The sequence below is a fragment of the Patagioenas fasciata genome, chromosome 1 (assembly GCF_037038585.1).
Source record: "Patagioenas fasciata isolate bPatFas1 chromosome 1, bPatFas1.hap1, whole genome shotgun sequence".
NCBI classification, from domain to species: domain Eukaryota; kingdom Metazoa; phylum Chordata; class Aves; order Columbiformes; family Columbidae; genus Patagioenas; species Patagioenas fasciata.
In genome coordinates this window covers 21,890,954-21,913,393 of record NC_092520.1, presented here as the reverse complement: position 1 = coordinate 21,913,393, position 22,440 = coordinate 21,890,954, and the positions used below count along the sequence as shown (strand labels likewise).

At 40.1% G+C, this 22,440-nt stretch overlaps 1 protein-coding gene across 1 annotated transcript in view; it reads left to right on the top strand.

Moving 5' to 3' along the window:
• The first annotated feature begins 1,422 nt into the window (after positions 1 to 1,422).
• SACS (sacsin molecular chaperone) overlaps positions 1,423 to 22,440 on the top strand; it is a 64,736-nt gene continuing 43,718 nt past the window's right edge. The window contains exons 1-2 of the mRNA XM_065830822.2: positions 1,423 to 1,679; positions 21,653 to 22,221. Of these exons, the coding sequence (XP_065686894.2) occupies positions 22,199 to 22,221 (23 nt within the window). The 5' untranslated portion in view covers positions 1,423 to 1,679; positions 21,653 to 22,198. The remainder of the gene's footprint in view (positions 1,680 to 21,652; positions 22,222 to 22,440) is intronic.

Below are 22,440 nucleotides of genomic sequence, written 5' to 3'. Positions count from 1 at the left end.
ATGTTGGCCTCCTCCAGTAAATTGCTTGTGGTAGCACAAATAATTTCACTTACTATCAGATGTACTTTAACATGAAACAGGTTCCTTTTCCTTGGAAGATTAATATATCCTTTTATACAATGCTGCAGATGCCTCTTAGTGTTTGCAGTGTCACTTTAACCTTCAACATGAGAGAAGTCAGCCTCAGCTCCCTGGGTTTTTTTAACCAAAATCTGCAGAGTCATAGTAAAGTTCAGGAGTTCTCTAAGGAGGAGTCCCTTCTGCAATAGCGCTGTGTTTTCTTCCTGTCAGTATTTGTTTTCTCTGCCTCTGTGGGCATTACCCTGTAGATAAGCTATTTCTAGGGCATCTTCTGTGCAGCCAAGGACTGCAGAAGCAAAAAAGAGCTCCAGATTCCCTAAGAATCCCTAGTTTCATAATTTTGGCCAGTCCTGAAGCTCTTCTGAAGTTCTATATTGGTATAGTATTTTAAATGAAGACTGACAGAGGTTTGAAGTGTATGTTTGAGGCAATGGGTTGCTGGACCATGGTAAGGGACAGAACTCTGCACTGACACATGGAATTCAAAGCAGGAAGACTGGCAAGATTAGAGGAGCTCTCAAAGGAAAGGTTTCTTTGCTTTTCTTGGAGAACAACAACCTGACAGGTTAACATGGGTGACTAAGATGAGAGATCTAAGATCTAAAAATCTTACAAATGCCTTAAACTGTCCACTCTGATCTTTTCTTCTGTTCAAGATCTGCTTTACACACAGCCGATCACATGAATGTGAAGTACATAAGGAGCTAAGTTTTAAAATGAGTAAATGCTAGCAGCTACCTGTGCCAACTTGGAAAAGAGAAATCAAACCGAGGATACTACAGGTACCACATAGTATTCTGAGTCTTGATGTAATCAGCACTGAAGAAATTACTCTGAGGCAGTCCTAAAGAGCGTGAGCACTGCACACTGTTGGTAAAGGAGATGGGCAGAAGCAGAATAGTAAGGGTATTTACTAAAGCTGCTATATAGACAGAAGTTTTCAGAGAGCACTTCTTCAAGTAATGAACATTTTTAAAAGTAAACATTATTTGACATAGCTGGATAGTTCAAGCATGAAACAGATAGAAAATCAGCTATTTCTGTTGTAAAAGATGAAATAAATGGAAAAAGTGAAGAAATAATGCAGCAAAATATCAGGAAGTAAATTTGACTGAAACAGGACAAACCACAAAACTGGATCTGCTACAGGAGGTATTTACGTCAAATGTAAGCCATGCCTGGAATAGTATCTCTTGAAAATGTATTATTTTGACCTTCTGTCTCAGTATCCTTCTCTGTTCGACGACCACCCTGTGCCTGCAGTTTGTATTGTGCTTCAAGGATCATATCTCTTTAAAAAGAAAAAAACCCAAACCACACACAGACACACACACAAAGACAGACAATCCCAGACTGGGAAGGGGGAGCTAAAGCCTCTGCTGCATTGGGCTGCCGGGAGACCCAGAGGCTGCAGCAGTGCTCAGCAGCCCTCCGCAGCCCGCTGATTTCGCAAAAGAGACTGGAAAAGGATCGTTTCGCGGTCCAGATGCTGTCAAACACAAGCAACCAATGGAAGAAATGGCACAATGAGCAGACAAGCATGTGGAAGCAGTTTATGAAGAAATAGTTAAACATCGAGCTTTGTCCCGGCTGATGCTGTAAGTACAAGCTCAATAGCAGTGGTGACTGCAGTTGTTTGTGGGACAGGTTTTATGGATATTCAAATGCTTTTAGCACTCACAGGTGGCGAAAGCATTGACTGTGATACATTTGATAGTGTATTTGGGCGAATAGCTGTATCGTCTGTGTCTCAACAGGATTTTTGGGTGAGTCAGGAGCTGCAGTGCGCTAGCAGGGTGAGTGAAGCACAGGACTCTGCCCATCAGCTTGTTCTCCTTTGCTGATGGCCTGTCTGGGCTCTGCTCTCCAGGGCTGCTGGCAGATTGCTGCAGTACCACCCGCCCTGGGCAAAGGCCTCGCTCTGAATTTCAGAGCTGCTTTCAAGCACTGGGATACACAATGCATTTTTTTCGCACTACAATGGCTGACTTAATTGTAAAAAATCCTAAAATTATTTGTTACACAAGCTTACTTCATACCAAATGCTCTATTCTTAATTTTTTTCTTATGTATGCAGTTGTAGAAAGCTTATGAAATTCCAACAGCTTTGCGTGTTACCATTTGGAGGCTGGTTCTTAACATAGCTTTCCCAAAGAGGCTGCCAAGCATGATTTATTACTAAACGAATGAACATTTTCCTATCTTTGGGCTGTTTCTAGGTAAAGCAGATGTATGCATTTTCAAATGTAGACAGTTGTTCTTATGGAAATCTAGTATCTTGTTCTTTGGCAAATGATTTGATGATTTTTTTTCTGCATATGTTCTAATGATCTAGTAGAGTTTCAAAAACCAAGTCAAAAAGCAGAGCTAGAGGAACTTTACTGCACTGTGTTTCTCAGCAATATATTTTTTTTGTAATTAGGCAAAATTCTTTATTGTAGCTAAAACTATGCATGTCAGTAGAGAAAAAAAAAAAACCTAAGTATCGATTATTTTCTTTGTTATTTTATGATGATATTAATTTTGATTTCATCTGTCTAAGTACTGCATAAGGTGATTTGCTCTAAACCAAAGAATGTCACCTATTTGATGGTTTCTGCGGCTGTACCTTGGTACTTACCCAGCTGCTGCAGAAACCACTGGGAGGTCTCGCTCCAGCAGCAGGGGAGGTGACAGCGGGGCAGTTGTGATGAACAGCCTGTGCAGGCCTGTTAGGGAGGATGAGCAGATGTTGCAAGGAGGAGTCTTCTTTTGTGCATCTCTTTTGGGACCTGGCAGAACTGCATCTCCTGATACTGATGCCTGCAAGTAACTACACACTTCTGCCCCCATCACGCTGATCACCTCAGTGGGGATGTAAGGCAGAATCCCCCTTACACCGAGGAACCCACAGTTTTCCTGTTGTTGCTTTTGGAGTTGCCTTCACCTTGTATTCTCAGAGGTATTACAGCTTCACCAGCTTTTTCTGTAAAACAACTTATTGCTTGCTACCAGAAGCTGATTCACGGTATCACAATTTAGCCCTTAAGGAGTTTATAACAAAATACTGTTACCTAGGGAGTGCTTCAGCAGTAAATGTGAATACTAAGGTTGGGATATTGTCTGTGGTTGTTCTTGTCCCTTTCCTCTCCTGTGTCAGGATTGTCAGCCTCCCAACATCAAGAAGCAGCTCTAATTGGAAACAGGATTTCTAAAGATTAAGAGAGTAATCATTCGCATTGTCATGTAAAAGTTATAAGAATACAAAAACCCAATCCCACGTAGAGAATTTCTGTTCCCATACTGAAAATGTGCGGGACCATGACATAATCTAATTAGATAAAATTGTTTTATAGGCTGCCTACTGTTCTGTGAATACAGTGGGAGAAGTTCAGCTCCTGTGTACTTCCATTGTTCTCAGCAGAATTTCACCAGGGTGAATCTGGCATTGTGGGGGTCAACTGGAAAACCTTTTCTTGCTCTGTTCCTCTTTCCTAATTGTTTTCCTGTTTCTCAGACATGATTTTTTATGACCTCCAGGGCAACAGGCCCAGATTAATAGAAAAATAATATGGAGGATCTAAGATGCTCAAGTCAGGACGGTGTTTGCCTGTGGCTCCCTGTAAAATCAATGGAAACACAGGCACTTCCAGGAAAACTGATATACATACCTAAAATTAGCCAGTGGTCATTGTGCCTCACAATGTCCGGGGGCTGCTTGGACCCTGCTCTCAAAAGCACAATTTCTAAAATACAGGATGAGTTTTTATGTTAAAATATACAAAAGTGTAGGTTTTTATAATCCAAAAGAGCATTTTCTTGAAGAGTTCAAATAATGTCTAGCTGCCCAGTTTATATAAACCCTTGGAGCAATGCACAGAATTGAAAAAATGCATGTAAGATTTTGAAGTATTTGGAAGACTTAATCTTTTTAGAAGTAAGTGATAATTAGTTCAGCAATATTTTTTGTTATACACATAATTATTCAGCAATTATTTCTGCCTCAGCTAAGAAATATAACAAGTCACACATTAATTTGGTACAGTAGGTTTTCTCTGTAGATGATATTAAGATTTTTCTTATAATTGTGTATTTAAAGAATATATTTGCATTTTAGCAGTCTTGAACTAAATCTTTAAATAGGGTGGTCTAGCTTATTAGTATTTTTTGCCTTCTTTTTGACCAGCTCAATGGAAAATAGTTACTATTTGGAATTTATAGCAAGTACATTCTTGGTTGTGGTGAAGGTACACCAGAGCTGTGTGAAGAAGGAAGGCTTCATACTGCCTTTGTAGATCTACATGTGTTTACATACAAAGAGATGTGCAGCCATGAAGGTCAGGGTAGAAATAAATCAGGCTTAGCTGCCTTCCCCAAACTTACCTGTAGAAATTGTCTCTGTCCATGTGAATCCAAAATAAGGCACCATTTCTAGCAGGTGATGATTACTCAGGATGTGATGGGGCAGGTGTTCTGAGCTCCTCTAGTGACCTCTCAGGGGGACACATGTGCCCCAGGATCCCCTCAGTGGTAAGGTTTGGCTTCTTTTTTCTTGCAGGAGAATGATACAGCTGGTTGCATATCCCAGTCACCACTTATTTGAGATAAGACAGCTGGTGGAAAATAGGAAAGGTCAGAGCTTTAATGCTCCGGTCTCTCATGAAGAACAAAATAATAATGTTAGTATTCAAATTACCAATTTTAGTTAAAGCTTCAGTGAAACAAAAGTAGCATCTCATACCCTGGACAGGCTAATTTACCTGGCTATCTCTCTGTTAGTTATACATGGTACATGGTGGAGCATTGCAGCATGAACAGAAATTACTATAAGGTTTTAACTAATGTAAGCTGAGATCCTTGAGAACATGATAGTAGCTTCAGAGCGGTCTGATGTGCTTTACAAGCGTGCACCAGTTGTCACCAAGTCCTGTTCCATAAAATCATTCACACTATGAAAGAAATTGCTAATGTCAGATGTCTGGAAACCTCTTGGGAGAGAAGGGGAATTGCAAGTACTGTGCTCTCAGTCCTTGCTTATGCTACCTGTGCTTTCCCCATAAACTGCCCCCTACATATTGATCTTTTTGTCCTCCTCAGGCCCATTCCTATGTGAATTACTGCTTCCAATCAACTCTCATGAGGGTTTTTTGGAACATCAATCTCTCTTTTCTGCCCCAGTCTCCCAGCAGCATCTCACATTTCTCCTACTCCACAGGGGTGAATTTGGAGGTCCCAGCCATCTCTGTGCTGCTAAATAAGAGAGGTAGGGAAGAAAATCTGCTCTGGTCATTATCTCTCTTCTTTGTTCTCAGAGGTGCAGCCAAGCTTGTGCCTGCACAGGGCCAGGACAGGCATGTGCTGAGCTGGGTTCTCTGCTTAGAGCAGTCCATAGACCAGAAATCACAGTATCACAGAATGGTTGGGGTTGGAAGGGACCTCTGGAGATCATCTAGTCCAGCTGCTCTGCTAAGGCAGAGCAGGTTGCACACGGAGATGGAGCAGGTTGGGCACTGGAGGGTGATCTTTTGAACTGCACAGTGGTGTGGAGTCTTATTCCAGATGATAACAAGTAATTTTCACCTCATTACCTTCATTTTCATATTGGACTGGCTTTGGAAACACATCCCTGTCTCTTGGCATAGGGCCATGTTACCCCAGCGGATTGGTGCTGTGCAGTATCCCAGCATAATAGCGTTGATTCACCACAGCAAATTAAATTTAAGAGCTGAAGGACTCAAAGTGCTTTCTGTTAGGTTTGTTTGTTTGTTTGTTTGTTTGGTGGTGTTTGTTTGTTGTTTTTGTTTTGTTTTGTTTTGTTACTTCTGTCAATGCTAAACACAACTTTAAAACTCATACTGGTTGTTTGATGTTTAGGCAATATATGTACATGTACACAGGGACTTCCCCCAAACAGCAGTAGTGATGTGGAAAGCTCATCACTTCAAGACATACACAATTAAACACAATAAATTATTTGGTTGCGTATGTTAGAGAGCACTCCCCTACTGCAGAAAATTGGATCACTAGACCTGAAAGAGCTTTTTCACCTCATCTGTGGTGCCACAAAAACTGATTTATTTCAGTTTCTCATTAGCTGTGACAAGGATGATGTCAGACAAGTTGTGCATGCCCTGTCTTATACATAATAAATGAGAACTACGTTTCTTCTTTCTCTAATGGATCAGTGTTATAGGTGGATGCAAAAGGCACCAGCTTGCTTTATGGAACGTGATGGAGTAAGAAAATTGCTCAGACTCAGTTGAGTGTATTGATCCCAGGGGCTCCAGCTTGCCCCTTCATCTTGATCTCTGGCATCTCTCTCATCATGTTGTAAAATACTACTTTGATTAAGAGGAATAACAATAAGCTCTAAAAGTTTTATTAAAAAAAACCCCAAAAAATAATACAACAAAGTGCATGTTCTTTTTGGTCAACCGTAACACTATAATATAAAAATCTTCCAAATATCCTTTCAGTGGAGCTTCATTTGTTAATTATTAATTTAGCAATTATATTCTGAAATGTGCTTCTCATTTCTTTCTTTCTATTGCAGTGCTTGCAGAGAGTTTTGTTGTTATAAGCTTCTCATTAGTCATAATTTTCTCTAATAAGGTGCTGTTTAATCAAGTAGTTCAAAACACTCGGCAAGCACTCATGAATGCAGCTTTCTGATACGCTTGTTGCTTAATATAGCTGTTTCTGAATAATGTTACTTCAGTTTCACATGCTAAAATGTCCATATCTGGTCCTGTGGTCATTTTCTTTCAGTGTTAGGGCACCTTTTTAGCCTTTTCAACTATGAAAAAAAAAAAAAAAAAGATAATTGAAATGCCTGTTCAGAAAGTAATATCTAGAATTAGGTATGTTGTGAAGCAATAGAAGAAAAGGAAGAGATGTCAGATTGTCAGATCATGGGCATGCCAAATCTTGGCAGAGTTCTGAGAATATTTTTCACAACAGTTGCTGTAGTGAAAGACACCTGCTAAATAAACAGGCTACATTTCAGTGCTTTCACGTTGATTTGCAGCATCAGCAAAGGAGTTAAGTATTCTCAGCTTTTAAAATAATTTCTCCCCACTGTCTTGATATGCTGTACTGAGTGAAATCTCTTTGTTAATATTGTTTCTGCAACATTTGACATTCCTAGACAAAAATTTTCAGCATAGTGTGTCTCAATTTAGGGACAAGCCCTCCTACTTATGAAGAAGAAATTCATATAGATAAATTCCCTGCTTAAAAGCATACTAGTCATAGAAAGAAAATGCCATACCATTTGTCGTCAGTTTGGGCTGACAAATGGCATAGATTAAAATACTTCTGGTCATGTCTGTCAAATGCTATCCATACTTGTGTAACTATGTAGTGATCTTAAGAGCGTCTTCCTGCTGCTTTTACAAAAAATAGAAGATAAGAAAGAAAATGTGCTTATTATATATGTAACTGAAAATAAAATTTGGCCTTGTAAAAAACACTTCAGAAGTCTTTATCTGTTGGTCTGAACAACACCCTTTGCCAGGTAGATGAGCAGCACTCATCAAAGCTTGTCTCACTTTTGAGTCTCTTTCTGAAACAGCTCCTGCACCTTGCAGGAAGATTTGTCTGGCTGCTACATGGAATTCTTCCAGAGAGAGAAGACAGTCAGCAAAATATTCCCCACTTTTTGCTTATGGACCTGCCTCTCTCCTTGACATGAGTCAGGGAGGCATGCAGCATTAAGTCTGTGGTAGTGACTTTATGCTACAAAAGTACCATGTTTCTACAACCTAACCATCATTATTTCAGGCTTTTTGACCTAAAAAGAATCCTACTGGTCCCCCAAAACTCCTACAAATCTGCCATGGATGTCACATGGGGCAGAGAGACCCAGGAGCAGGGCTATGTACGGGGTGTGTGGCCCAGATCTAGTCTAGTTCTGACCTTGAGCACATGTGAGTCAGTATGTACCATTTAGACTGGGGACCAAGTCCTGCTTCTGGGGCAGAAGGCTGCAGTAGTGTAGACACAGTCTAAGTGCTGTATATGTTTCCAAGATGGAAAAAGAGACAACGTCCAGCTGGTCTATAGGCTATATACATTTATGTAAATGTAAGTGGTCGATTAGGGGCAGGATGGAAACTTTTCTTAATCCTTCTGCTCTGCCATACAGCTGCCTCTATCTTGTTGCATAAAGTGAATTTTCTGTCTGTCCTGGATCTTAAATACTATAATACAGCATCCTTCCTGTGCTTTTGTAGTTACAGTCTTGCCCTGCTGATACTGACCCAGACGCTGTTGTGCAAATGATTTTCCTGACTTGACACTAAGGCCACCCTGTTCTATGCTTTTCTTGATTCCTCTAAGCATCAAGCATGAGCTGCCTGTCCTTATTTTCAAAGCCTTTGCAGCCCTCATGCATGCTCCTCTCCAGCACCACAAAGCTGACCTCCCTTTTTGGTTGGCTAATAATGACAGTCTCTAATGTTCCTATGCTATTTTTGTAACTGAACCGCTCAGTATTTTCTCTCATGAAAGTTCAGCAGTTGCAACATGCTGATCTGAATCAAGTGAGGATGATGAGGAGGCACTGTGCAGCTTGTTTCTGAAACCATGTCACATAACGTGGCCTTATGTCCCCACCAGCTGGTGCTAATGGGGAGGAAGGAAATTATAGTTGCCTTTAGCTCCGCCATGCCTTTCCTCATTACTGTCCTCTTCCAAAAATATCTTAGAGAACTCTTGTTTGGTAATGAGGTATTAAAAATGGACAGTCTTTCAGCTACTTTAGTGTTACAGCAACACCATGTCCTACTAACAGGTACTGCAGGCCCTGCTTCCAAGACTATGATTCTGGGTTCAGTACCAGGGTGTTGGGACTGTCATTATTAGGGGATTTTGAACTGCCATGAAGGGAGTTTTCTGAGATACCAAGCAAGCCTCCGCACTTCAAGCAAGCAATTTTTTACTCAAATACTGTAACAACTCAATACCAAGTATTAATCACACACGTCGGTCAAGCTCTAAGCATAAGATACTGTAAATCTGATGCTCCCTGATTGGCCCTGATGGACACAATCTTTGATGGCTTAGTCTCTGAGGCTGAGATGACCAGTCTTGAGAGCTCTTCAAAGAGGGAAGCCAGAATTAGAGGGCTTCAGTTTTCCTCAAGTGCCACTGTGTATTGCTGGAGTTTATGTACACTTTTCCATAGGTCAGGACAAGCCTGTTGCAAAATTACACCTTCTCTCCTCACAGGTCTGATCTATTTGTTCAGGTAGCTTATGTATTTGCAAGCTGGTTGCTGAGTATATGATTTCTTATAACAGTTGCAGATTGAGTACCTCTAGTCCTGATTTGATACTATTATGAAACTGTAGCAAACGAGCAGATGTTACAAAATATTTTGCTTCCTGCCCTAAATCAAGCAGTCCTGTGGTATCTGGGTGGAAGGGAAAATTGATGTGTTTCACTTTTCTGCCTGAAATTGGTCAGTCCTGTTGTATGCCCGGGTGCAAGCAAACAGAACAAAATCTTCAGCATCAACATAGAAATTCCCCGCTGGCTGACTGAACAACAGAGTGAGCTTCTGTTTCAGGAGACGACAGTAAAACAATTTTGCACTTAATGTATCCATTAATTTCTTGGTTTAGAGCCATATATTCAGAAAATCTGAGATGCATGAGTGAGATTTCTTTAAACTAAAGCTTTGTTGACACTATGCTGACAACACAAAAGAATTCCCACACCAGAAACACAAGATAATTTCATTTTATCCAGTTCTGTTGGAGAAACGGGCAGTGAATGCAGTGAACTGGTAACGGGGCCCGCAGGCCAGCAAACTCAGCTGCTCTCAGGTAAGAGGGCAGATGTGAATTTCAGAGTTGAGAGCTCCTCCTCACCCCTCCGTAGCTTGCCTTTTTCCAGATACACAAATTTAGCCACTGTCAGCTTAGATGTCCCAAGCAATTCCCAGGGCTTGGCTGTGCGCAGAGGAGCACTGTGGGCTTGGAAGGAATCTCCTGGAAGAGAGCGGGGATCTGATGTCATGGGCTGTGAGAGCCTTTTTTGGAAGAAAGCTGACACTTTTCTCTGCTTGCATCTCCTTTTGGAGGGCTGCCCGAGAACCTCATTGCTTTCATTATTCGTTTTTCCCCACTGTAGGCTAAATTTATTGCAGAGTAATTTAAACCTACGTAATTTTGTACTCAAAAGATCTACCAGGTTAAAAAGAACTTCTTCCTTTCCTGTACTTATCCATCTAATAGATTTAAAAAGAATAATCCCACCTTTTCTTTGCTATCTTCCCTTTCATTATCCTTGGCTAAAGATACCAGTTTCTCATAGTCTCTGCTTAGAGGACAGGCTGTTGATTCCCTTGGCCGTCTCTGTGGTCTCAAGTCGTGTCTGTGGGGAACTCTCATTAGCTTCTTGTTATCATTTGCTATAGAGCATCTTTTTCTCCTTAACTAATAGTTGTTGACAAGTTCATTGTTTCAAAAATTCAAGATATGAGATTTATGCCATTTCCTTGATCTGGAAAATATTTTTTAATTGAAGCTATTAGGTTGATTTTGCATATTATGTTGTATTTCAAAATTTTGCATTTGCTTTCATGTCTTTAATCAGTCTTTCCTTCCTAAAGCCTTGAACACTTATTGATGTTGCAAAAACAATCTATAGTTGCCCAGATCACTTTTTACCAGTCATACAGTACTAACTTCAGTTTGATTTATTAAAAATATTTCCTACTAAAACTGCAATTTGGTGTTTCAGAGTTCTGGGACAGAGATAATCTGGTTTCTTCCAACTAGAGTGAGTTAACTTGAACTCCTACCTCAGTTACAGTAATTTCAGATTCTACATTTTTTTTTTTTTGCCTACTAGCCATGTAATCTTGGTTCCCATATTGAACACTAAGAATAAAAGGGAAAGCTATTTACCTCTGTGACATTACGTCCATTACAGGTTGTGCATGAGGCTTTCTAATAAAAAGGCCATATCTCAAATTGTGCCCAGAAATCATTTGGAAGCTGTTGCAGAGATGCATAATTCGATGAAGTGGTAAACTGCACAAAATCTGCAGTCCAAAACTGCTGTGAAGGTCCTTGACTTGATGAATCAAAGACGCAGTTATGTCAGACGTAGTTATGTCAGCAATACACACTTGTCTCACCTGGAGATCCCTCAAACCAGGGCTCTCTGCATATCTCATACCTCCTGAAGGAGCAAATGACTTGGCAGCCTCATGATGTTATCAAGATTATCTCATAATAAGCTTTCCAGTGGTTCAACATGAAAAAAGGTTCTTTGCCATAGTAATTGAGGACAGGATAAGTATGAGGAGAAGGCTTGGCTTCTTGAATGCTCCTTTGAGAGCTGCTAATACCTTCCTCTCCATGAAAGCATTGGGAATATTCCGTAATTGCTGACTTGATATTTCCTTGTCAGGCTTTATCAATCAAATACAGATTTCTGAGTTGTAGTACTGAGAACGTCAATCTACCTCAAACATTAGAGGACATACTACAAAACGCATTCATACAATAAATAAATAATTCACATTTATGTGTACCTGATACAGGTTTGTGTTTTGTGGCTATCAATTTTACCTGAGTCCAAATATCTTAAACAAAAGGGAGAACCTCCATATAATAACAAATACTCATTTAATGAAAGAAAAAAAAATAGTTCAGCACTAGAAACAGCTTTTCTTCTCAGGACTTTCGAATTCCTGTGATAAACAATTGTTTACAATCTTACTTGCAATAATAAGAGTAATAATGAAAAAGAGACCCTGAACTGTCCTTAGAAGACAGAAAGTCCAACTAAGAACAAAACTGCTCCTAACAGCAGGCTAACACTCTCCCTTATGGCCATCTGTGCTGCGAGGTGATCCAAGAAGAAGATGTTAGGTCAGAGAAGGTAGTGAGGCCTTCATATAGCTGAGGTTACACAGCATTCAGGGAATGGTAATGCCTAAATCAAACATCAATTTATTTTACTGATTGAAGACAATTTTTTTAAAGATCTGAACCTGTCTGCTCTTAATTTAAATGTTGAAGTAAGATCAGTAGGAAGATTTGGATAAGCTAAACACTCTACTTGAACGTAAAATAAAAAATATGTTTAAAACATTGTGTGAAAGAATAACTTTCCGTATTATGTATATGTATATGTATTGTTTGTGATAATTATTTGGAGTTTGATTTAGTTAATTGGTAAGAAATTTTCCTAAGTATATTTTTTCTGCTTTACACATTTGAACATAGAGACTTAACTATTTGCGATCACCTAAAACAAGTTCTATTCTCATTCAGCATAATTAAGCCTGAACTTCCTGCTAGTTTACAAGGGAGGGGGCAAAACACATAAAGAATTCAGACATCAACATTAGCTATTCAGAATTTAGGGCATAACTGACTTCGTGGTAAATAAATACTCTTCCTAAGTTCATCTTTAAAACAAGAAAATTTACTGTTATATCTTAAGTACATTTCTGCATAAAGTACACTCTTAGACTTCATGATAGCAGTCTTCTGGGTACAGTACTATAAAGTGCCTTTCTGTAACCACAAAGGTTATGTGGTTTTGCTTGTATTTCAGCCACTAGTAACAATGCAAAACAATAATCAAGTTGTGAGTTTTCCAGGTTACTTCTGAAGAAAAGTGTTGGAGGGAGATATTTTTGTAGCTAAAAGAATGATTTTAGCAATGAAAACAAAATCTAATTAAAACAAAAACAAAGAGAAGGAAATCTGTAAAAGTACTCACTCCCCCACTGGGGAATAGTATTTCCAGAACACTTGACTGATTACTTTTCCTTCCAGGCCTGTATCAGTTACAGAGATCAACTTTAACAAAAAAGGCTGCTGACATAATTATCTTCAAATTTTGGTATTTTATATACAAGGGCTCAGGTCCTACCCTGCCCTCAATCAGGTGTCTCATCAGGGACTCAAGAGACTGACATCCCACTGTTAAATAATTCATAAACTCTGATATTGGCAACAGTGTGCTGCTGCAGTGGATAGTCCAGACTATCTCAGATACTAGAAATTATACAGCTGCATTTAACCCAGTGTTTAGGTTGGACTTAATGTACCCTGCTTTAGAGCAAGCAGAGCTTGTCAGTTAAGCTGGGTATCTCTAAATGGCATTGTATTGTGCAGTCAAGTCATAACTCATATTCCTGCAATTTTGTCTCTGCTTAATAGCCTCATTGTTCATGTTTGTGACTACAGAGCTCTTTAGGTTTCTGTATGATGGTTCATAGACAGTCTCAGTTTTCTGTTTCATTGGAAAACACATTAAATGGTTCAGAACTAACCCTAAGAGCCAGTGGTTCTCCTTCTGCTTGTCCTTTTGTGTGGCACACACTGCTTTCAGTTTCACAGAAGAGGTCTTAAAACCTCTAAGTTTTAGAGAACAGCAGTGAGGATTTAACCACATGGCTTTTTCCCCTCAATGTTGGGATTTTTTTCAAGCCTTTTTCTCCAGCTGTCATGTGTTGTGGAGAAATCACTTTGAGACATTTTCTTTGAGTATATAAGTGTACTTCACTAGAATTTGATGAAAGAATGCTTTAAGCATAATTCAACCACACAGTCCCAGATGGTTACTGTAAGATCATTTCAATACCACAGAATGAAACTGTTAATTAGTCATATTATTACAAGTCATTTTTAGAGTTTTCATACGGTTTGTATGTAGTCATTCCTCTTGAGTCACCTTTTCCATAAGTGAAGTATTGCAAATCTTGTGCTAAGCACATTTACATGTTGAGAATTGTGTTTCCTTTGTTCCTTCAAGAAGGAAACAGATGAAGCTGGGATGGGACCTATCTTTGTTTTCAATGAACTTAGTCTTGTTCTTGAGAATAAGTATTGTACTACCACTTCAGGGTAGTGATCACCTTAACTGATGTCTCCATGCAGCACTGAGCTGTGAGGAGATGCCAGCTTCATCCTGAGAACCACAGGGCCATGAGCTCTGCCCACTGCAGTGCAGGGCCATTGCTGCTCCTGGTTTTGGAGCTAGAAGCTTCTCCATGTGCTCAGGTAACTCTGAACCATTTTCCACTATGTGCTACAGATGTATCCACACTGAATTCACCTTCATAAGCCTTTCTCGTGCTTCTTCAGAAATCACTAAGGAAACATGAGCCCTGAGCTAAGTTGTTCTGGTTTTGTTCTACGAAAAAGCACTCCATCCCTCAAATCTTTGCTGGAGATTTTTATCTTGGGGAGCGCTCCCTCTTTCTGTGGACAGATCTCAGCATACTCTGGATTTAGGCAGACATGAAGAGGGAAAATTTTGTACCATAATCAGACTGGCTTGCTCTAGCTGCCTGATTTAATACATTAGAGATGCTCTCCTTTGAAGAGGCTGGGAGCTGGGGTCAAACAGCTTTCAGAAGTAGTCAGAACCACTTAGTGCTTTCATGGACTTACAGATCACTGCTGTGATGTTGTTAGGTACTGTGAACAAGGCAGGCTACCTGTAAGGACCATCTTAGAAAATATGGTTAACTTTGCTCTCTGTCGTTTATCAATTTTTGGCACGATAGCGAAGCCAGCAGTACATAATCATCCTGCCACAGGATTTGTCCTTTGAGCAGATAAAGAAGTCAAAATGAATACATTCAAAGACATTGATTAACATAATTATATACAGGCATGTATTTGGTATCTGATAGGTCACTTTTGGAGGAGATTTGATCACTGTCTGATTGAACTACAGCCCCTGCTTCTGGGTTTCTGCTGGTGCCTGCAGGGATCAGGAAGAATGGACTCTTCCCTTCAACACATTGGTGTATCTTATGATTTCTGACTGCACATTTTGGATTTTTTTTTTTTTATAGCTTTAATTTGAGGCACTGGAGATGATTTACTACAGATAGGTTGTAAATAAAGATACGCTGGTATATGGGATGTCATTAAAGTCTCTTGAATACCTGGTTGGGTATCTGGTTCATGAAGTCAAGGTTAAATACATTCCCAGATTTGTGATTAGCTTGGCAGGGTCTCCTATGGGTTTTGCCCCCAACTTCCCATGTGGCATATAGTCATCACCTCAGGTTTAGCGGGGAATTCTCTTTGTTTATCAAACTTCCTGCTATTCTAGGAACCTATGACAATTATAGAGTTGCTGGTCTATCACTACTACTAGTCTATGGGATCTAAGAGGGATAATTGCTGCTCTTTCCATTGCTGGTGTGACCTTGGAAGGGGTAGGCACAAACAACAATATTTGTTCCAAAAGAGCAATGACTACAAAATTTGCCCTGTTTTCCATCTGTTAAATATGTTTATCCTTGTATATAAAGGAAAAATGCCTACTATGCCAAATACATCAAAACTATCATACTCTAGAAAAATAATCTGTACTCTGTATAAAAATCAAGAAGAGCGCATTTTTATTAATGATAACACTGATATCATTAATAATACAGTATTCATAGTATGAATACTATAAATAGTTTAAATAGTATTAAATTGTTGGCATTTTTGAAAGCTTTTAGTTTGCATTTAATTTTAAAATTGCATGTGGTAAAGCATGAAAGCTCACGTAGTGCATTACAGTGTAAATGCAGGGCCATATACTTCACTGATGACACTACTTTGTATCTGCTGATGACCTGGACCACTCATTTCAGTTGAATTTGCTGCACCAAAACTGTCTAGACAATAAACATATTATGGACATATCTACTTTACTTCCAGCATTTTTAGCTTGCTGGCATATTATTGTATTACACTATATCAGGTCCATCTCATATTTCTGGAGAACAGCTGTCTCTGAGAAGTGACTCTGTACATTTGTGTGGTACCTGGGGTTGTGCGATAGCCTTACATTTACTTTAACCTTTGACAGGCACGCATTTTGAACCAAGCCAGTATACTTCTGTATTGACAGGAACAATTTGTACTTAAGAGGTGCCTGTTTTCTCAAATTTTTGATATCTGGATGCTCTTTTTTTTCAAGGTTTAGCTGCTTCTTCTCGCATGCAAGCTGTATACAGATAGATCTGTTTCAGGCTGTCTAAAACTCTATGACTGAAAGACTGGAGTGGAATTGGCTGAACAGTTACATATGTTAGTATTCATACAGGTTCATTTCTATACAAGATTCTCTATCTTGTTCTTTGTATACTTCAGTAAAGCCTTTGACACAGTCCCTCACAGCATCCTCACAGCTAAATTGAGGAGGTGTGGTCTAGACAATAGAGTAGTGAGGTGGGTTGCAAACTGGCTTAAAGAGAGCAGCCAGAGAGTGGTGGTCAATGGTGCGGAGTCCAGTTGGAGGCCAGTATCTAGTGGAGTGCCTCAGGGGTCAGTACTGGGGCCAATATTATTCAATATATTCATTAATGATTTAGACGAGGGAATTGAGTGTACTATCAGCAAGTTTGCTGATGACACTAAGCTGGGAGGAGTGGCTGACACGCCAGAAGGCTGTGCTGCCATCCAGCAGGACCTGGACAGGCTGGAGAGTTAGGCGGGGGATAACCTGTTGGAATTTAACAAGGGAAAGTGTAGAGTCCTGCATCTGGGCAGGAACAATCCCAAGTTCCAGTATAGGTTGGGGCATGACCTATTAGAGAGCAGTGTAGGGGAAAGGGACCTGGGGTCCTGGTGGACAACAGGATGACCATGAGCCAGCACTGTGCCCTTGTGGCCAGGAAGGCTAATGGCATCCTTGGGTGTATTACAAGGGGGGTGGTCAGTAGATCGAGAGAGGTCCTCCTTCCCCTCTACTCCGCCCTGGTGAGACCCCATCTGGAATATTGTGTCCAGTTCTGGGCCCCTCAGTTCAAGAAGGACAGGGAACTGCTGGAGAGGGTCCAGCGTAGGGCAACAAAGATGATTAAGGGAGTGGAGCACCTCCCTTATGAAGAAAGGCTGAGGGAGCTGGGGCTCTTTAGTTTGGAGAAGAGGAGACTGAGGGGTGACCTTTTTAATGTTTATAAATATATAAAGGGTGAGTGCCACGAGGATGGAGTCAGGCTCTTCTCAGTGGCAAACAATGATAGGACAAGGGGCAATGGGATCAAGCTTGAACACAAGAGGTTCCACTTAAATTTGAGGAAGAACTTCTTCTCAGTGAGGGTAACAGAGCACTGGAACAGGCTGCCCAGGGAGATTGTGGAGTCTCCTTCCCTGGAGACATTCAAAGCCCGCCTGGACACATTCCTGTGCGACCTCACCTAGGCGTTCCTGCTCCAGCGGGGGGATTGGACTAGATGATCTTTTGAGGTCCCTTCCAATCCCAAACATACTGTGATACTGTGATACTGTGTGATACACAGAGTACTGTGTTCCTAACGTGCAGTGGTGAAACTGCTAGAGTTCACATTAATATATAGAATCAAAGAATGTCCCAAATTGGAAGGGACCCACAAGGATCATCAAGTCCAACTCCTGTCCCTGCATATGACAACCCCACAGTTCACACCATGTGTCTGAAGGTGTTGTCCAGTCTCTTCTCGAACACTGTCAGGCTTGGGGCTGTGACACCTCCCTGGGGAGACTGTTCCAGTGCTCCAGCACCCTCTGAGGGAAGAACCTTTTCCTAATGTCCAACCTAAACCTCCCCTGGCACATCTTCCTGACATTCCCTCGGGTTCTGTCATTGATCACTGAAGAGAAAAGTTTGGTGCCTTCTCCTCCTTCTCCCCCTGTGAGGAAGCTGTAGCCACCATGAGGTCTCTTCTCAGTCTCCCCTTCTCCAGGCTGAAAAAACACGTGACTTTAGCCACTCCTCATACAGCTTCATCTCCAAATCCTTCACCCAGGTTTGTAGCCCATAACATACAGTGTTAAAGTTGAATGTGTAGCAGCACAAAGCATTGGCAGTCCCTGTTATAGCCATGGTGAGTGTGGTCTGTGCTCATTCAGACCTACTGCTGCTATTGCATAGCATGAGGTTTTAATTGTGAGAATTAAACCTGTCATACACTCCTGCCTCATAAATTCAGAAGACAGAATTCAGTGAAACAGTGGAGCCATTCTGTATTCATAACGGTATACAGGAGATTACAGACTAGCCCTGAGATGATCCTATGCTACTTGAGATCAGCGATTAGACCTCGAGCATACTTGGTTTCCAGCTTGTTCTGCCCCTCTTAGCACTCATTTGCCAGCCTTCAGTTTTGCCAGGCATCCTTGTTTTTTCCCTTTTAAACACGTGTTTCTCTTGTGCACATGGGTTTAATATAGAGGAATGCAAGTTCTTAATATCACAAGGTGCATCTCCCTGTATTTGCTGGTAAAGCCATTATTGGTAAAACTGAACGGATGTCATGTTTGTGAGATAGGAGTTGTATTTTTTAATTCAATTTACAGTTTACTAAGGAAGCATTTGGGAGTGAGAGTGAATGTCCTAAAAGAAAACCCCCACCCCCTTTACACATGGACTATTTGTATCTGTGGTACTGCAAGGAGCATGATTAGCATGAGGTGATTGTGCTATGGTGTATCCTTAGACCTTGAGGAGAAATGCCAGGTACAGCCAAAGTTACCCGTGACTGCAGCAGACAGACGTGGTTCCTTTGGCTGTGCACATCCCACCAGTGACACAGCCATGCTGCACCTCTGGCCAGCTCAGCTCATGCTGTGCTGTTCACTGCAGCTCTGCTGCTGGAGGACACAGACCTCCTGTTGTGCTGTCTTGTCTATTCCAACAGAAGTGTGCATAAGCAATAATGATTTTGTGATCAAATTGTGCTTATAAACTGCGTAAAGCATGAATCAAGAATAGGCTACTACTGTGCTTTGTTCACAAGTTTTGTCATGTAAGCTTTGGTCTGTGTTCAGTGGCTCCAATGGCTCTCACATGCTTCCCATGCTGCTGAGTGGAGTACTAACAGTTTTGATTTAGTTATTATTGTTGAAGAAATAACGTTATGTAGTATGTGTAGTTTAGACTTATTCCAACATTAAAAGTATGGATGAGAAGTGAACAGATAGATAATCACACAACCTCTAATGGTTTTCACACCAGTAATTTATGGAGTAGTATTAATATACATGTACTTACCGGACTTGAAGACAAAATTAAGTATTTGCACAGCTATGCACTAGTACCCATGCCGATGGCTTCATCCTTACAACTAATCACGGGCAACCACAATACCAGAGATTGTTTTTACAGATTGACTACTAAACCTGCTCTACCAAAATTCAATTAAAGACAGACATAAAATCCTCCAGTAAAAGATGCTTCCTTTTATAAACTAATAAATCCCACAGTAGAAAACTAGCATAGGCAAAGGTTGTAACTGTTTTTTTCCCAGGAGACATTTATGGTTATGTCTATATTAATGAATTAAATGACAGAATGTTCTCAGATGCTGCAGCTCAGTATATGAAGATATAAGGTATGCTCAAGCTCTGAAGAAGTGTAAAGTCAGGAAGTCAGTGTGCCAGGCTCTGTCTGTAGCTGATATCTGACAGCCAAGCTGGCTCTCTTTCTTACCATGGGAGACAACATAGAAAAGACTGTGTCAAAATCTTTCTAGGACTGTAATGTGATCTGGTAGCAAACACCATTGGGTCCCATCCATATTGGCAAGACCAAGCTCCTTCGAGGACTATCAGAACAATTTGCCAGTGTAGAGATGTCACTTCATGCTGTGATATAACTTGCTCTTCTGCTAAGCAAACTATTTATTGAATTAATAATAGCTAGGCTGCTTTCAGGTACTTTAGACCTATCAATTTTCTGGACAAAGTGTTATTGTCAAAAATCCTCGAAGATATTTTTATTTTTCTAGGGATGTCAGTACTAAGAGCAAGCAACATATCAGTTCTTTTGATACAAGGGGCTTTTCAGTGTCCTGGGGAAAATAGCAGTGATTACTGTCTTACTAAGATAATGGATTTAGCTGGAGTCTTGTCAGCATGCAAGTCATGTACAGTCCTATGTGAGAAATCATGCAAAATTGCAATGAGTTAAAAAGCTTCCCACTGCAACAAAGTAAAAGAGAATCTTTGAAAGGCCAAGCCTAGAAACAGAATGCAGTCTGAGAAAGTGTGCCACTCACTAATTATGGAGAGACTCTCTCTTAAAGTCATAATTAGCTTTCTATTATAAACCTTTTTTTTTTTTTTTCTTCTTTTTCCTTCCCCAAGACAATTTAAACTACTTAAATAACTAAGCATTTTTCATGTGTGATTTTACTAATGATGTTTTAGGGAGAACACTATAAGCTGGCCTGGTCTTCCAACTATGGCTGCACCACAGAGTGCCAGGAGCCAAACTGATTTTCCTTGGTCCTTCCCTCCCAGCTGCAACCCATTATGCAGGGGGGCTCCAATGGTTTTAAACTCTCTATAGAATCATTCACAACTAGACAAATGAGGCTGAATTTGCTTGGCAGTTTGCTTAAATCCGTGTTACTTAAGTATGACTTAAGTGAGGAACTTGTCTTTGGGTTACATGCTAGATACACTTCTCAACATCTGTAGAATGAAAAATTTATATTGAAGCCATTTAGTAACACATCATGCTAAGTTACATTGTCCATGATGCTTTTCATGGTAAGCATGCATTCAGAATTCATTTCAGTCTATATACTTTGATATTTCATTTACTAACTGAGTAGGTAAATTCCTAAGTATTAAAAAAATATTAAAGCCACAAATTCTGGCCTCCATTCTTTCATATGGTATTTCAATACCATACTTACATAGTAAACTAGTTCACCTTTTGCAATTTAGCTATAGTTTCCCTTTCTGGGTCAGGAAAAAATGTCTCTGTGTTACTGTTTGAAGAGGGACATAGGCAACTGCACATTATGAAAAGACTTGCCAACACTGTCAGAGGCTCAGAGAAGGATTTACATTTGCCAGATGCAGAACAATAATGAAATACCCCTGTCATCCTCCCAGCTCTCTCAAACATATTTTCCTTGGGTAATAACTTAAAACATATATTGAATGAAACTTTTTCTACTGCTTGACAGCACATGCCTTACCTCACTTACCTGTTATTCTGGCGCCACAAAATTTCTGTGTGTCAACTTGAAGAAAATAGTTCCTGAAGGTATGTGCAGCATAGGGTAGATGCTGACCTATATAGCTGGGAGTGGAGATCAGCTGGGAAGACTTTGAATCCTCCCTATGGAAAGTCATTGCAAACTAGTTAATCTCTTCCCCTAGCTGCAAGATATTTGAATAGATGGGCAAAATACTTCTCCATAGATGTTCCACACAGGCCATTTTCTTTGATGGCATAATTTCATGTCAAGGCTGTAAAGTATATCCTAGAGCCTTTTTGTTTGTTTGTTTGTTTTGTTTAGCAGAAACTGATGCAAAGGAAGAAAATGAAAAATTACCCATTTATTCAGCATACTTAACAGCTTCATGTGATAGTTATTGTACTAATTGTACTATATTGTACTGGAGGAGAAGCAGGAAACCTCACTGTTCTTTTTCAGTTCTCCATGTGCTTACAAGTACTGTAACACACAGGCAGTTTATAATTAGTATCGTGACTCACTTAATACTAGTAACTGCAACTATGCCCTCAGAAGAAATTACTTTTCCATACCCTTCAGTTCAATTCTGTTTTGTATTAACAACCCACCCCTTTTCTCTTGTGTCTCTTCTTCCAGAACTCCTGAGCTGATACTAAGAAGTCGCTTCTAGCAGGTGTGAGGGAGAAGACAAGTCAGACTTTAGCCCTCACAAGTGCTCTTCCAACTGTGCCTGCTGCCAGAAAAAAAGGAAGACAAAGCAGAAACAGCAGCTTCCAGAATTCCCTTCCTTCTCCCGAAGATTAATATAAAACAATTGCACAAGAACATAGCCTGAATTCAGTTAAAGAAAGTAAACAAGACCTTCTGGCTTTCTGAGACCTGTCCTATTAAGTCTGTTCCTAATAATAAGAGGGGGAACTTCTGTGAACAATTAAGCAAGTGGCTCTAAAAGAAAACTGGAGAAGTAACAGATGGTGATGCACACAGACATCTTAAGAGACATCTTTGGGAGTTCAGGGATGCAGTGAACACTGAGTTGTGTTTCATATGCTTGGGTTTTCCAGTGTCCACCGAAGAGACGATGAGCCACCAAGCAATGAAGGTTTAAAAATTATTTGCTAATTTATAAATCAAATATCTGCTTCATGTTCCTATCAGGAAGATATCAAAGAAAAAGAGACAATGGAGATCGAGGATAAGAACAGGTAAAAAAAAATTAAATCCTGAAAGAATTTTCAGTTAGGCTGATATGTTCTTGCTCAAATCCCCATGGTCAGTAAGTTAAAGACCAAATGTTTGTAAAAAAAAATTACTACTTTTAAAGGTGAAATTAATTTCTTACTTTACAAAATCATACAGATGCCACGTTCTGCTGCATTTACTTACTAATTGCCTCAGTGAAATTAATCAGAGTTGCTTGAAAA